The sequence below is a fragment of the Lycorma delicatula genome, chromosome 2 (assembly GCF_047948215.1).
Source record: "Lycorma delicatula isolate Av1 chromosome 2, ASM4794821v1, whole genome shotgun sequence".
Taxonomy (NCBI): domain Eukaryota; kingdom Metazoa; phylum Arthropoda; class Insecta; order Hemiptera; family Fulgoridae; genus Lycorma; species Lycorma delicatula.
The window spans coordinates 206256076-206273118 of NC_134456.1; the positions used below are offsets into that span (position 1 = coordinate 206256076).

At 31.6% G+C, this 17043-nt stretch overlaps 1 protein-coding gene across 3 annotated transcripts in view; it reads right to left on the bottom strand.

Moving 5' to 3' along the window:
* LOC142319614 (ATP-binding cassette sub-family G member 4-like) overlaps window positions 1-15820 on the bottom strand; it is a 25808-nt gene extending 9988 nt beyond the window's left edge. Inside the window, exons 1-4 of one of the 3 annotated variants that reach the window (XR_012755218.1) lie at window positions 15610-15820; window positions 10306-10451; window positions 4984-5153; window positions 52-309 (exon numbers count right to left, since the gene is read on the bottom strand). Coding sequence is in view for 2 of the 3 variants with exons in the window: in XM_075357094.1 (XP_075213209.1) it covers window positions 246-309; window positions 10306-10451; window positions 13262-13357 (306 nt within the window). In the remaining variant the exon portion in view is untranslated. Of the gene's footprint in view, window positions 1-51; window positions 310-4983; window positions 5154-10305; window positions 10452-13261; window positions 13432-15609 lie in introns of those variants that run through there. The other 2 variants (XM_075357095.1, XM_075357094.1) reach the window with 2 other exon arrangements.
* Window positions 15821-17043: the final 1223 nt, after the last annotated feature.

The window sequence follows — 17043 nt, forward strand, 5'->3', positions numbered from 1 at the left end:
AAGTAGTATTAAAGAACTGTAGAAAGAAAGTAGTACAGATTAAGAACCTACCGGGTTGGTCTAATGGTGAACTCATAATCACAAATCATCTGATTTTGAAGTTCAGAGTTCTAAGGTTCAAATCCTAGTAAGGCAGTTACTTTTATACAGATTTGAATACTAGATCCTGGATACTGGTATTCTTTGGTGGTTGGGTTTCAGTTAACCACACATCTCAGGAATGGTTGATCTGAGACTGTACAAGACTACACTTCATTTACATTCATACACGTCATCCTCTGATGTAATTGCTTATGGTGATCCTGGAAGCTAAACAGAAAAAAGTAGTACAGATTAAGAAAAAATAGCAACTCAATTGTGGAGGAGTAATGGATTATATGTTTCTACATTATAACACCACCTCCTTCAGGAAGAACTTATTACAAATACAGTATAAATATTTTTATAGCATTCATTAGTCACTCCTAATTTTAAGTTTTTATATGTTGATGTCAGAAAAATGGAATAGTATTTAATAGAGGTTGTAGTAATAAGACAAAGTCATAAACTTTGTTGTAGCTAAAAAGCATTAATTTTCTAATTTTAGGTGACAAAGCATTTCATTACTGAATATTTTCTTAATCCTTACCCATAAAGAGAACTGGATAAAAACAAAAAAATGCAGGTTAGCATGTGCAATGTGGAATTTTGTTGAAAATGATTTTAGGATAATCACATGTAGGTTCAGAATAATAAAAAACTATAAATAAAAAATCAGAAAATATTTGTCATATGTTAATAGCAATATATTCTATACGATTTTTTATGTTTTTAGCAATTTATACACATCTTATTCTAGTGCTGATTAAAAGAGACATAAATTCAGATAACTGTGCAAGCAGGTGATCAACATTCAGGTACAACTTTATAACTTTCCTTAATTTACAGCAATGATGTAGTATGTAAGTTGACATCATGTAATGTGTTACAAAACCAAAATTACTGCAAAGATTATTTAAATTCTGATTTAATGATAGCAAATGGTAGAGCATAATATTACATTGTTTAAATAATATACTAAATTATTTTAATTATACCTAAAGAATTTTTTTAGTTGAGCTAATGTGATTATAAATTTTCACATATAAAATTTTTTCTCATACGTGAACACTTATTATCTCTTTTATAAGTTACTTATTTAAATTATAAAATATTTTTCACATGAATTCATCTCTTCTTTTCTATTTATTATTATAAACATGTTGGCAACATTACGTAAATTAATCATATTTCTGTCAAAAGTTACAGTAGAGCCTACTGGGCTGGTCTAGTGGTTAACTCGGCATCACAAATCAGTTGTTTAAGAACTGATTTTCGAAGTCAAAGGTTCAATTCCTAGTAAAAGTTGTTTGAATACTAGACAGTGGATGTAGTGTATTTTGGTGGTTGGGGTTCAGTTAACTACACAATCTCAGGAATGATTTGCCTGAGTTTGAACAAGACTTCATACTATACATATCATCCTCATCTTATTGGCCTGGGGGGGGGGGGGGGGGGTTGAATATATGGATCATGTTTGACTATATGTTATTTGAGTTTTAAAATTATTTTTGGTTATGAATGTTATTTTATACCTTTGCTTTTTAAGTATTGCATATTTTGTTATATTTTACTAGGTAATTTAATGTTTTAACATTAAATTAAAAACAATATTTATATGGTTTTCAAAAAATTTATTAGTTGCTTCCTTAATTAGGTTATTACTAAAAACCATTAATAAATAAATATTAATAACATAAAACTTACATGATTTGTGATTTTAGTATCACTTGGTTCCTGAACTATAGTTGTATGTAACATCTATTCCAGATCCACTACATGACTGATGTACTTTTTACTTATTTTCTAAATGAGCCTCTTAGTTTTCTTATTAACAAAGTTAAGAGAAAAAAAAGTGAATCTAATCTTTTATTTAGGATTGAAAAACCACAAACTTTGCAACACTCAACCATTTTGCTGTAGGCCTCACATCATAGTTTCAGTTCAATTGTTTTTTTCACTTTTAATTTTCCACAAAGAAGGAAATACTGTATAAACTGATTAAATTGGGAATTAATTTTTCTGACCAGTTCTGTCATCCATTGCATAAAGGCTTTATTAAAATACTTATTTTAATACACAAAGGCTACTAGGAAACCTTTGTAGTACAACTTTATTTTTTATAATTTTTCAAAATAATTTCCACCATCATCCTTCCACCATTTCCTACCCAATCCTTTGAAACCAATCTTCAAAGAAACCCTGCTATGTTTTGTTGGAGATCTGGGCGCACTCATTGTCCCAAGCTAGCAATGACACTCATTGGAGGTCATCACAAATAAAATGCCTCACTTTCAGTCTGTTCTTCACTTGGGCGATCAGTGTGAAGTCACATGGAGCGAGGTCAGAACAGTAGGAAGGGTTCTTTAACAGTTTTATTCCAGTGCTGGCTAAATACTCAGAGCAAACTTTGGAGCAGTGCACTGGAGCGTTATCATGGTGCAGAAACCATGAGTTCACCCTTGATTTTGGGTAGGCATTCCTTGGTATACCATTTCCCTGTAACTGTTTTCTGAGTTTTCAGCATAATTTGCTCTAAACTCCTCTCACATTAAAAAATATAGCCATTCTCTTCTTCACTGATCTGGATTTTTGAACAGCCAGGGTCTTCTCATCCTGGAACATCCACACTTTGTTCAGAGCCGTGGGGATGGGGACATCATAATAGTACTGCCAAATTTTGATACCTGTAACAATTCTGTTCACATAGGGAGGTTTCACATTTTTAGCATTTCATGGCACCAATACAACATGCCATCTGATTGTCAGTCAAATTATGGGGCACCCAAAGAATACAAAGCTTTCTAACTTGAAGGTGATAAAATAAAATAGCACAAACTGCTGGTGCATTAATGCACAAGCATATCTCTATTTGGTGGTAGGTCACATGTCTGTCTGTCTCAAGCATTTTTCATACTGCAGTAATAGTTCCCTCAGTAACAGACCAACAGGATTGACCTGAACTTGGGGCGTCCTCAAGGTGAAAGTTTCCTCTTTCAAACTTTCAATACCAATCAAATATTGTTGTATGATGAGGTCAATCCTTTCCAAGCATAGGAGTCATTCCTCTAAACACTAATGAAAATTTAACCCATGTGCAGAACTGCCCGATATTCATTTTTTGACCATAAAGAAGAATACATCATGACCATGATGCATTCTTTTCACTAACAATTAAAAAGCAGGTGACACTGATTCAGTGCAGGTTGGGGACCTATCTAATATGAAATATGCTCTAACTTGTGACCATCTACAATGATACACTTTGTCGTATTGTAAACATTTACCAGTGCTCTTGTATTTGTATATATATAGTGTAACAAGACCGATATAACATAACAGACCGAGTAATGGATTCCTGCCAACTAAGAAGAAAGTAATAGAAAATATAATAATGGGAGGAATCCAAAAAAGAGCTAAAAGAAACTAGTAAAGGTAACAGGTCCGTTTAACAATCGTCTTTTATAGTATTATCCACTGACACTCTAAACAGATGCTCGTTCCATAAGAAGTTACCGGACCAAGGTTAGGAATGCATTGAAATGAAATGGCCTGATCGATCGTTCTCACGCATCGAGTTGGGTCCGGTCAGACAGGTAAAGAGGCTAGGAATATAAATATTCCGGGAGAGACGAGTTAGAAATCAGTTCAGCGAGAAGAGATTCTGTGATGGAGTTCTGCGATGTCAGTCCGCGAGAGTATTCTGCGAGGAGGTCTGTGAAGGAGCGAATTTTGAGTTCAGCTAAATTTCGAGTTGAATCGTTCGATTCAACTAAGGTAACCTCGCAAGTAGTAGTTCGGTGAGATACTGTAAGACTATAAGTGAAAAAGATAATGTACTAAATTTCATTCATAAACTGTTACGATAGTTTTATTTGTAAACAGCATAGGTATTTGAGTGAAATCAATTGTACTATTATTGTTAATACAAGACTAATGGATAAAAGTGTTAAGCTAGCGATCATACTGTCTTTTGTCAATGGGACTGAACTCTGGTTTCGTTATTTGTCTACCTGCGAATAAATCCTGATGATTACTTTAAATTCTGTTGTGTATGTAATTCCTGTTTATTATTATTATTATTGACATTATTTATAATTATTTGCTTGTTATTGACATTTAATATCATTATTGTTTACTGTTGCCATTATTCTAGTGATTTCTTTTTATTGTCTGTTATTATTATTATTTTGATCATTATTGTGGTTGGCTGTGATTTCCTATACTTTTTTTATGATTATCATACTATTATTATTACTATTGTCCTTATTATTGATTTGTCTAGTTTTACTTATGTTTTTAAACCAATAAATTATAATTATATAAACATTCTCAGTTGTCAATCTTTGAATATCCTTATCGAGCCGCGAACACAACAATATATAAACCTAATATATATATTTTTTTAATAAATTAAAAATCTTGTAAAATTTTACTTTTCTTTTTCTCTAGTTTCATTATATACATTCTTTCCTATGTGATTACGTTAACACAATGTATTCATGCTGAAAAATGTATGTGAATAAAATGGGCTGTACTCTCAGATGTCACTTAGAAACACATGTTTCATTCTTTTTTTGTTTGGAAGTGCCAAATAAGGCTTCTAGGCTTCTTATCCCTCAACTCAGCAAATCTGTGTAAGGGGATGATCGCCAGTGGTAGCTAAAATTAGTGGGGGTGCTGCTCCAGAAAATTTTTTCTGGGCTTTTTCAAGACCATGGTTAAAGTTTTCTATGAAATGAAAGAACCGAAAAGAAACGAATCAAATAAAGTAGCTGGAAGCAGGATAATAATCTAATTCTACACTGTATCACATTCAAGAATACGGCCTTTGTTTTCCGCCATCTTCTAACCGCTACTGAAAAAAACAATTAAACCACTTTTATATTACTTTCACCGAATTACCTAGAAAAGAGAACGAACAAGGAACGTTCTATGCACACGCCAAGTAAAGAAAAAAATACTTTCACCAGCACGCCAGGGTCGGCACTGCGGTAGCGACAGTACTCTCTCTCCCTCGTGAGCAACTTCTTATGTGCGGATGCACTCAACAGCCAAGCACCACGCCGCTGGAACTGTGAAGCACACAATTTCATACAAAGATATTTTTTATCTTTTTCATAAACTGGGGGATGGCTACTGACAATAAGCTTAAGGATTATTTATTGTACAAGTATAAAGAAAGAATTAAAGAAAAACTCATTATATTAAATGTTATTGATAATATCAAGTGGAAAAGGGGGTGTTGCAGTTCCACAGTGCATATACGTGAGCTGCCACCGATGGTCACCCAAGTAAGTTAAAGAAAGAGCTATTTTTTTTTGCCAAAAATGTACAACAAAGAGTTCCATACATAGACTAATTATTGTCACAATTAACAAAGGGTGCAACAGCATTGAAGTCCATCACATGGTGAATTTCTTAATATTTTAGTGATAAGCAACACACATGGCATATGGAATGCAATGGGTCATGATTTTACTATAACATAAATTCTCCTTCCACAAATAAAGCATCCTGGGGTTGATTATTAGACACAGATGTTTTCCTCTTAAATATTTTAACATACAATATACAATACAATAATTACAATCAATATACAATTTAATATTATGGTTCAAATTGATGTACCACCTGTGACAATATTATTTTTCCTGAACATTGACAAATTATTTAAATCTATATTCTCTAATTCTAATTCAGTCACAGTCACAGTCACAGTCATCACAGTCACAGCCACAGTCAGTCACCACAGACACAGTCAAAGTCACCACAATCACAGTCACATTCACCAAAGTCACCCCAGTCACAGTCACTACAGTCACAATCACTACAATCACAGTCACCACAGCCACAGTCACCACTGTCAAAGTCACCACAGTCACTGTCACCACAATCATAGTTACTACAGTCACAGTCACCACTGTCAAAGTCACAGTCACAGTCACCACAGTCACATACACCAGAGTCACAGTCACAGTCACCAGAGTCACCTTTACAGTCACCACAGACACAGTACCCACTATAAAAGTCACAGTCACCATCACCACAGTTACAGTCACCAAAATCACAGACACCACAGTCACAGCCACCACAGTTAAAGTCCCCACAGTCACAGTCACAGTCACAGTCACCACAGTCACATACACCAGAGTCACAGTCACATACACCAGAGTCACAGTCACAGTCACCAGAGTCACAGTCACAGTCACCACAGACACAGTGCCCACTATAAAAGTCACAGTCACCATCACCACAGTTACAGTCACCACAATCACAGACACCACAGTCACAGCCACCACAGTTAAAGTCCCCACAGTCACAGTCAGTCACAGTCACTACAGTCACAGCCACAATCACCACAGTCACAGTCACCCCAGTCACAGTCACCACAGTCACAATTACTACAATCACAGTCACCTCAGTCACAGTCACAGTCACCACAGTCACAGTTACCACTGTCAAAGTCACAGTCACAGTCACCACTGTCAAAGTCACAGTCACAGTCACCACAGTCACATACACCAGAGTCACAGTCACAGTCACCAGAGTCACCTTTACAGTCACCACAGACACAGTACCCACTATAAAAGTCACAGTCACCATCACCACAGTTACAGTCACCAAAATCACAGACACCACAGTCACAGCCACCACAGTTAAAGTCCCCACAGTCACAGTCACAGCCACAATCACCACAGTCACAGTCACCACAGTCACATACACCAGAGTCACAGTCACATACACCAGAGTCACAGTCACAGTCACCAGAGTCACAGTCACAGTCACCACAGACACAGTGCCCACTATAAAAGTCACAGTCACCATCACCACAGTTACAGTCACCACAATCACAGACACCACAGTCACAGCCACCACAGTTAAAGTCCCCACAGTCACAGTCAGTCACAGTCACTACAGTCACAGCCACAATCACCACAGTCACAGTCACCCCAGTCACAGTCACCACAGTCACAATTACTACAATCACAGTCACCTCAGTCACAGTCACAGTCACCACAGTCACAGTTACCACTGTCAAAGTCACAGTCGCAGTCACCACAGTCACAGTCACAGTTACAGTTACAGTCACATTCCCAGTCACCGCAGTCACAGTCATAGTCACCACAGTAACAGTCACCAAAGCACAGTCCCTACCATCACAGTCAGCACACTCAAAGTCACCACAGTTACAGTCACCACAGTCAGAGTCACCACAGTCACAAACTCCAAAGTCAGTCACCACAGTCACAATCACAGTCTAATTGTAAACTTGTCACATTTTATAATACACACCAATGAATGTTCAGAATCAATATGTGAATAAAAGTTCATTAAATTGGCGGTACTATTCTGTAACAGAAATACATAAAAGTAAAAAAAAGACAGGTCGTTTCAACAATAGTTATGACCAGGGGAGACAATTTTGATACCTTTAAAATATACAGCTAATTTTTAAAATATGGATAAGAATGAAGATATAAAATGCACAAAAGCATTTCTTTGACAAAGTGTTCTTACAATTTTTGTTTTTTCTGCAAAATAATTATAATAAAATTAACTGTGTTAATAATTACATTGAAATTAATTTAATAATAATTTTTTTAAGGCTTCCACATCTGCCCTTTTAGCCATCCCTACCTTCTTGAAGATATGTATCTATCTAACAAGAATGTAAATAAAATCTATTCTAAAATATGAAAGAAGTACATAGAGCAGTATTGCACTTCAGAGTATCCAGTTTTCCTGTCTGGGAATATTCCACAGCTGAGGGGAATGAACATTAATAAAAATAGAACAAATAATTATATTGACAAATATATAAAATTTCAATGAAACTCTTATGTACATAAAGCTAACCATTAAATTTAACTTACCATCTTATTATTTTATTTGTTTCATAATTAATAAAATATAAATATAAAACAGAAGGATTAAAAAATTGATAAAACAGAAAACATCCCTATCATTCAATGTAACCATTCAATTAAGATAAATAATTATCTATTAATGTCACAGTCACCTAGAATTTCCACAATCTTCTTCTTAAAGGTAAAAATAAAATGTCTACTTTTCATGAACATCATGATAATCAAAGTATTTACTAAGTTGTTCAGTGCATCTTGCCAACAATGCTGGTCCACTTTTTAACAGGTATTTAAATAAGACATGCCTTTTATTTCTAATATAAAGCACAAATTCGGACAAATCAACCTCATTGTGTAAGTAGATTGTTCTTATACAAAGCATATCACGAAGTTCTCCCAGAACTTTCATAACCAATTCTCCTCATGAAAATAATGATGGAAAATGTTCATGTAAACATATGTCCTAAAATGCTTCATTTGCGTGTTACAGCTAGTGAAAGATTTCGCTCGGATTTCAGCTACCCCAGTGAAATTGTTGTACTGAAGTTTTTAGGACATTAATTAAGGGGAAGAGTAGTGATTTCTTATGGTTTTTAACCTGAAATTTTAGATAAAATAGGTCCCAGAACCATATCTACAGTATTCTTTGAGAAATGTAATAGGAAAACTAATAAATTGGAGTAAAAAGACCCTGTTTTTTTATATTTGACATACAATGCCTTTGTTAAATGGGTAATAAAGACATAAAACTTTTAAACAAAACTTGTAAAAAATTTTATTCTACACAAAACGTGTAAGTGAAATGATAAGTTTAATGTGTAAGTTTCAGATTTCATGCCCCCTACTAAACATAAAGTATGTTGAATACTGCGAACTGTGCTGTCGTTAGTGAAGGTTTTCTGTGAATTTTAGTTTAAACATGATCAGTTTGCCATTGAAGTAATGCCGTACTTATTTACAACAGAGGAATATGCTAATATGGTAGCTGTAACTCATAAACTAAGCATTTTAAGACAAATGTTTATATGAACTTTTCCATTATTTTCACGAGGAGAATAGGTTATGAAAGTCCCAGGAGAACTTCGTAATACCCTCTGTATATAAATATAATTTCATGGAGAGTTCTTCTTCTCTAAGAAACATATGTACATTAATAAACATATTTAATTGAAGAGGATCTGAACTGTTTTGTCATGTACAGCTTACATATTATTAGCTACTTGTAATTAAAATATGAGCTGATTTATTCTTAGAATAACTCAGAAATATCTTAGAATTTTGAGCTTCTATCTTACTTGACTGGAGATAATATACTCATTGCGTGCTGATCATTTAGTTGAAATTAATCATTATAATGCAAGTTAAATGATGACAGCAAGTCATTAATGAAAACTAGATAAGATCATCATAGTCATTCAAGTAACTGAATCACTCACTTTATCAAAGTTTGCCGCTAAAAAATCCAAAAATATATGTTTTCAATAAATCAAATAATCAGGAAGCTAAAAACATCATTGTTACTGAGTAACCAGTAAGAAAATAGTTAAAAAAGCGTAATACAAAACAATAAATGCTTATAACTTATAATCTTCAAAGGCATATATGTATCCTCCTATGTTGAGGACCTCTGTCTCCCTTAACTCAAGATTTTACATGGTTCTAATTTCTATAATTTTTTTTTTAATTCAAGCTTAGAAATTTAACTACAATCCCATCCAATTTACTTTGCTGTCTCAAGATCTGTAACAAAATACTGTCAATGACACAGTACAGCCCAAGAGCTTAAATCCCTATCTTTCTTCAATAATATTTGTTAATTCAACATTTTTGAAACAACTGGATAATTACTCACGAACTTCATCTTATTTGATGAGATTCACAATTGTAATTCTTTGATAAGAGCTGTAGTTTGTAAACTGTAATTTATTATTATTAATCTTTACTAACTTGCACAATTACAATTATTTATGTCTTATACAAAACTATACTGCTAAAATGTTTTATGCAAAGTATATCAGAGATCCACTGAGTTAGAAGTATTATAAGAAATAAATAGAAGTGATAAATGGGAAATTTTTAAGATAAGAGTAACACATCACAAACCCTAGATATAGAGTTTTTAAACATACAACTGTTATTACCATCCTTTCTTTATCTAAGTATTACATCATTTTGTTTTCTAACTATTATAATGATTATATAAATATATTACTATATCAATTTTTCTTAACGTGATCAAATTAATTGGCAAATATGAAAAAGTGCAGACAATTAATTAATTTAACTAAATGTTAAATTCTTTTGAATAAAAGTGTTTTTACTTTTGTCAAGAAAAAGTGCTAATAATAAAATAAAATACCTGATAGGTTCATCAAAAAACAAAACAGGAGGATTATTCATTAGTTCAACATCTATTGATAAACGCTTCTTCTCTCCTCCAGATAAGTATTTCACCTGAGTATTCTTTGCTCCTTCCAGACCTAAAATGCCAGCAACTTCATCTACCTGAAACAATAAAAGCACTCTGTAATTTAAATTAAATATACAGATAAATATTAAAAAAAAAAAAAAAATTCAATCAATAAAAAAAAATTAAACAATTCATCAATGTGTCATTTTAATATTTAATATTTTTAATGTTACACATTTTCTCATGGTGTTGCATGAATAAAATTTAAAAAAAATATTTTTAAATGTTCAGAGCTTATAAACATAACATTTTAAATACACACTAACAACTTATCTGTCCAAAGATGATAATGAAAGTTTTAATGCTTTAAATCAAAGAAAAAGCACACAGTAAAAAAATAAAAAAATAACAATGACAGTATACCACTTGTTTTAAAAAAATAAATAAAATACTATTCAACAGTAATATTAATTTATGTATAATAAATATTAATCTATATATATATATATATAAGTTAATTTATAGCTACAAATTAGAATATTCAGATGCTATATATTTATTCTCTATGGATGCTTGGACTTAAAATAAGAAGTTAAAAAAATGGGCTTCTAAAATGTAGACTTAATAATGAATCCTCAAAACAGCATGGATAGAGTGTGCAGATATAAAATTTTAGGTGGTTGAATCCCAACCACCAAAGAACACCAGACTCCACGATCTAGTATTCAAATACGTATAAAAGTAACTGCCTTTACTAGGATTTGAACTTTGGAACTCTATACTTTGAAATCAGTTGATTTGCCAAGACGCGTTCACCACTAAACCAACCCGGTGGGTAGTAACAATATACTACCTGATTTGGTGAATGCATCTTCACAAATCAGCTGATTTCGAAGTCGAGAGTTCCAATGTTCAAATCCTAGTAAAGGGAGTTAGTTACCTTTATACAGATTTGAATACCAGATTGTGGATACCAGTGTTCTTTTGTGGTTGGGTTTCAATTAACCACACATCTCAGAAATGGTTGACTTAAGGCTGTACAAGAATACACTTCATTTACATTCATATCATCCTCATTCATCTTCTGAAGTAATACCTAATGGTGGTTCCAGAGGCTAAACAGAAAAAAGAGAGGGAGTGTACACAAGAATCTAAATTTTATCAATGCAATTAAGAAAAAAATTGAATATATTTTTAAATTATCATACACACACAACAATATAATATGTAATTATACATATAATAATGATGTAATATACATATAATATATTTTAAAATATATTCAAAGTTATATACACACACACAGTAGAATATATATTATTTCAAAGTATACTTTGAATGTATTTTAAAATAATCTTTACTTCATTTAATAATTTACTTCATTCATTTAGTAACAGAAGTATTCGAAGGAGAAGAATGTCATGTTCTGTGAATTTGAAAGAATGGCTCCATTGATCAACCATATAATTGTTAGAGGTGCAGGTAGTAAATTTGTTAAAGGGTGATAGCCAAACTTTGATAGAAAATGTTACATAAAGAAGGAGAAGAAGTAGATTACCTCTTATGAAAAAGTTCTTTTCCTTTTTGTATAACAATAAATTGGTAATTAAAATCTTAAAATTTCTTAAATTAAACAAACCTTTTTATTTTATGAAGGAGTTCTTTAATGTAACTCAACTGCAATGTAGTGAATCTATTCCCGCTAACATTAAAAAATCATAGGCTTCCATTGGTGCTGTTAGGAGAATTAGCATTTACAGCCAAATACCAGAAACATTTATACAACTCTTTTTAAAAATGATTCATTTTTACTTCCTTGTATGAAGTAAAGGAAGTATTGTGATCGAGAAAAACTTCGGTTTTCAGATTTCAACGGAAATATCCATTTTGACCATTCCTGAATCCATTTTGAATAGCTTCGGCATGACATCTGTACATATGTATCTTGCAAAACTCAAAAATTATTAGCTGTAGGATGCTGAAATTTTGGATTTAGGACTGTTGTAATATCTAGTTGTGCACCTCCCCTTTTGATTGCAATGAACTGAACCAAAAGTGTCCAAAAAAAGACCAAAATCAGAAAAATTTAGATTGTGGACTTTTTCTTAACTGTAGTAATAAGCCCTTATTGAAAGCTTTTCAATGATGTATTATAAGTGGTACTTATTTTCATTGGTTCCAGAGTTATAGCCAAATAAAATTTTAACCTCCTTTTTTAATTTAAATGTATTGATTTATTAATAATTATTAACCTCTGATTGTAAAAAAAATTGACAGTAAATTCAATAAATAAATTCAATAATAAATGAAAAAATAAATATATAATTAAAAAATATCAGAAGTTATTAATTAAAATTGAATGTACTTCTCATTAAAAAAAAAAAAAATGTATATATGTAATTTAATAGGCATACAAGGAAGTCATGTGGTGTACACATCAGATTTGTTTAGACAGCTTTTAGAGGTACACAATAGCTTTGAGACCTCCTAGAATCGTACATTTACTTATAACTAATAAGTAAATTTCTCTTATAAAGTTTAACCATCACATCATCATATTTATCACGGAATAAACCTAATCTAATTTTTTACAGTTTTTTGCGCTACTAAGTTTTTTACAGTTCTTTTGTAAAAGTTTTTCATTATTCAGTATTTTCTTACAAAAAAAAATGTAAAATGTTTTATCCAATGTGAATAGAACCTTGAATGTGTAGTCAGGTATATTTAATATTTCAGTGATTATATTTTAAAATAGAGAACATGATACAAGAAATGCATAAACTAATTAAGCTAGTAACTAATTAAGCTATTTCTACTGCTGTCAGTTAATAAATTAAAATATTAACTAAATCTATAATACATAAGGTTAAAATCAGTAAAACCACTCTAGCTCGCTGTGATTTACCAGTTTTACTTGGAGAGTTTGAAGCATGCTGCTATGTTTAATGTTTCTTTTACTGTAAGAAGTTGAAGCATTGATAGTTTTTGTCTTATGTAACATGATTGCTTTCTAAATTCTTGCAGAGACCTAAGCCTACCATTAACTAGTATTTTACCTTTAACTCTTGAGCCACTTCCTCTATAAAATAAGAAAGAGAAAATGTAATGAACATAAATAGGACTTACGGTTTTCATATTATTTATAATGTATTTATCCTCTTGTCACCTACCATAAAATGTCATGACACATTGAATTTGTGTTTGATCAAAAATGATAATTCTGGTTTTTAACAAACTGAGATGTGAAAATTAATCTCATTAGATATCTATGAAGTAGCAATGGATTTATTTGAATTAACTCCTGAATAATATGTAAATAGTTTAGTTTATCACAACTAATTAATTGTTGAAAAAATGGCATAGCCATTTCTAGAAAGAAGAAGCTTTTTCTTTTTTGTCTTTAGTCATTTGACTGGTTTGATTCAGCTCTCCAAGATTCCCTATCTAGTGCTAGTCATTTCATTTCAGTATACCCTCTACATCCTACATCCCTAACAATTTGTTTTACATATTCCAAACGTGGCCTGCCTACACAATTCTTTCCTTCTACCTGTCCTTCCAATATTAAAGCAACTATTCCAGGATGCCTTAGTATGTGGCCTATAATTCTGTCTCTTCTTTTAACTATATTTTTCCAAATGCTTCTTTCTTCATCTATTTGCCGCAATACCTCTTCATTTGTCACTTTATCCACCCATCTGATTTTTAACATTCTCCTATAGCACCGCATTTCAGAAGCTTCTAATCTTTTCTTCTCAGATACTCTGATTGTCCAAGTTTCACTTCCATATAAAGCGACACTCCAAACATATACTTTCAAAAATCTTTTCCTGACATTTAAATTCATTTTTTGATGTAAACAAATTATATTTCTTACTGAAGGCTCGTTTCGCTTGTGCTATTCGGCATTTTATATAGCTCCTGCTTCGTCCATCTTTAGTAATTCTACTTCCCAAGCAACAAAATTCTTCTACCTCCGTAATCTTTTCTCCTCCTATTTTCACATTCAGTGGTCCATCTTTGTTATTTCTACTACATTTCATTACTTTTGTTTTGTTCTTGTTTATTTTCATGCGCATGAAAAGAAGAAGCATATGAATATTAAGCATATGAATTAACAATAAATAATAACTTTTTCTGAGCGCAGCAGTCAATTGGATGTTACTTGAATTTGTGTTTGATCAAAAATGATAATTCTGGTTTTTAACAAACTGAGAAGTGAAAATCATTCTCATTAGAGGTAGCAATGAATTTATTTGAATTAACTCCTGAATAATATGTAAATAGTTTAGTTTATCACAACTAATTAATTGTTGAACAATTTGGATTTTGTAGGTAAACTCCAAGAACTACATGAAGGATAAGGTAATGGACAAATTGGAGTGATTTATTTATATAAATTAATGGTAAATGAGTGTCTTCTTATTGAACAAGATGGACTTCAGTATCATCTGCAATATATAGTAGTTGTTATATATATTCATTGTTATCAGCCGTATGAATAGTTTTCAATGGACCAGTCCACTTCAAATCACTTACTGAACTTTTACCTTGTAATGGATTAGTTTCTAATCCATGACAGAACTAGTCCTTGCCTTATATTTTAAAATACAGAAACAGTCTCTGAACTTACATTACACTTTCACTCTTAATTAAAACCTTATTACAAAATACATGGTATTGAATAATTCAGTTTGCCATTTTATTCTATAAATCCAGAATGTATAAAAACAGAATGGTAATAAAAACTAACTTCAATTCTTTTTTAAATAATCAAGATTGTCAACATCAAAATAGAATATTTTTTATATCTTACTCAAAATAATGTGTGGTGTTTTTGTATATGGGGAGTGTTCTGAGACATATTCGCCAAACTAGGTACTGGTTCAGAACCAAAATGAGCAAAAAAGTTTATATTGACATAAATTCTATTTTGCTTTGTTTTTCTTCTGGACGCCATTTTGTGATTTTTAACAAAAAAAACTATTGGCCAGGAATGGGTAAATTTACTTTAATTAAATTAGGAAAATCTAAGACTAGTGTCTTATTCTACAAAAAAAATTGTTTAAATGTCACCTTCAAAATTTAAAAATGGCGGCTACATTCATTTTTTAATCTTAAATATATTTGTAATTATTTGTCTGATCAAATTTTTACTTATTATAAACTTTATTAATCATTTTATTTTGAATAAATGACACCACATTTGTAAAAATCCGTTGACAAACAATCTAGTTATTGCAGAAAATTAACCTTTTTCTTTTTCCTGTTTAGCCTCCGGTAACTACCGTTTAGATAATTCTTCAGAGGATGATATGTATGAGTGTAAATGAAGTGTAGTCTTGTACATTCTCAGTTCGACCATTCCTGAGATGTGTGGTTAATTGAAACCCAACCACCAAAGAACACCGGTATCCACGATCTAGTATTCAAATCAGTGTAAAAATAACTGGCTTCACTACGACTTGAACGCTGTAACTCTCGACTTCCAAATCAGCTGATTTGGGAAGACGCGTTAACCACTAGACCAACCTAGTGGGTTGCAGAAAATTAACCTGGCAGTACGCTTGCGCACTGTAAAGCAAGTTAATAATTTTTTGCCTGTTTTTATTTCCTTCACTAAATGTAATAAAAATTATTAATAATAATAATAAATTAATAAAAATAATTAAAATGATAATTTTTATCATTATTATAATAAGACACTAGACTTAGATTGCCAAATTTAATTAAACTATGTTTACCTTCCTGAAAAATAATTTTTTTATTGAAAATCAGAAAATGGCATCCAGAAGGAAACAAAGCAAAATGGGACTTATGAAAATGGTCGATATGAAATTTCTTGCTCATTTGGTGTCCTGAATCAGTACCTGAAGTTTGGCAAATACATCCCGGAATACTCTGTATAACAATAAATCTCACATAATACATAATTAAATTGGAAATGAATGATTTGTATTGAAAGCTATTACATAAAACAGTTCTATAATGATCTGTTTTTAACAAGATTTTGTACTGGTAATGTCAGATTAATATAAGTTCATTTCCCCAAACAGCTAGTTTAACAATTGATAGTATCAAGCAGTAAATGATACTTAAAGAAAGGTTGAAGAAAGTGTAAAAAAATCCACCCTTGAATAAAAGTAAATTAAATTATTTTGGCAGTATTACTTTTATTTAAATTGTGACTCGCAAATTTATTTCTCATTGTTTTATTTAAACTCCATTTAAAAAAATATAAAATAAAGTTTTACCATAAGCAACAACCTTAAAATGTAAAATAAATAGTTAACTTACTTAAAACCTGATAAAACATTGAGCTAAGACGTTTTTCCAGCACCAGATGGACCTAAAATACCAGACAAGTGTCCAGGACGGAATCTACCACTAATCCCATTCAATAAAGCCTTTTGATCAGCTGTAAAATACAAATGAAGGAAATTGTTAGATATAAATAAATAAGACTTTTATTGTGATCAGTACATAATATGAGTAATATATTAAATAGATCACATCAACAATAAGTAGGTATATTTCTTCATTGTTAATAAAAGTGAAGTGCCTCAGTATTTGCCTGTATGGATCAAGAAAAATGATGGTAAAACCTTGATCATTGCAGCATTACAAATACGATTAATTATATATATATATATATATATATATATACAAGAGAGTTTCAAGAAAAAA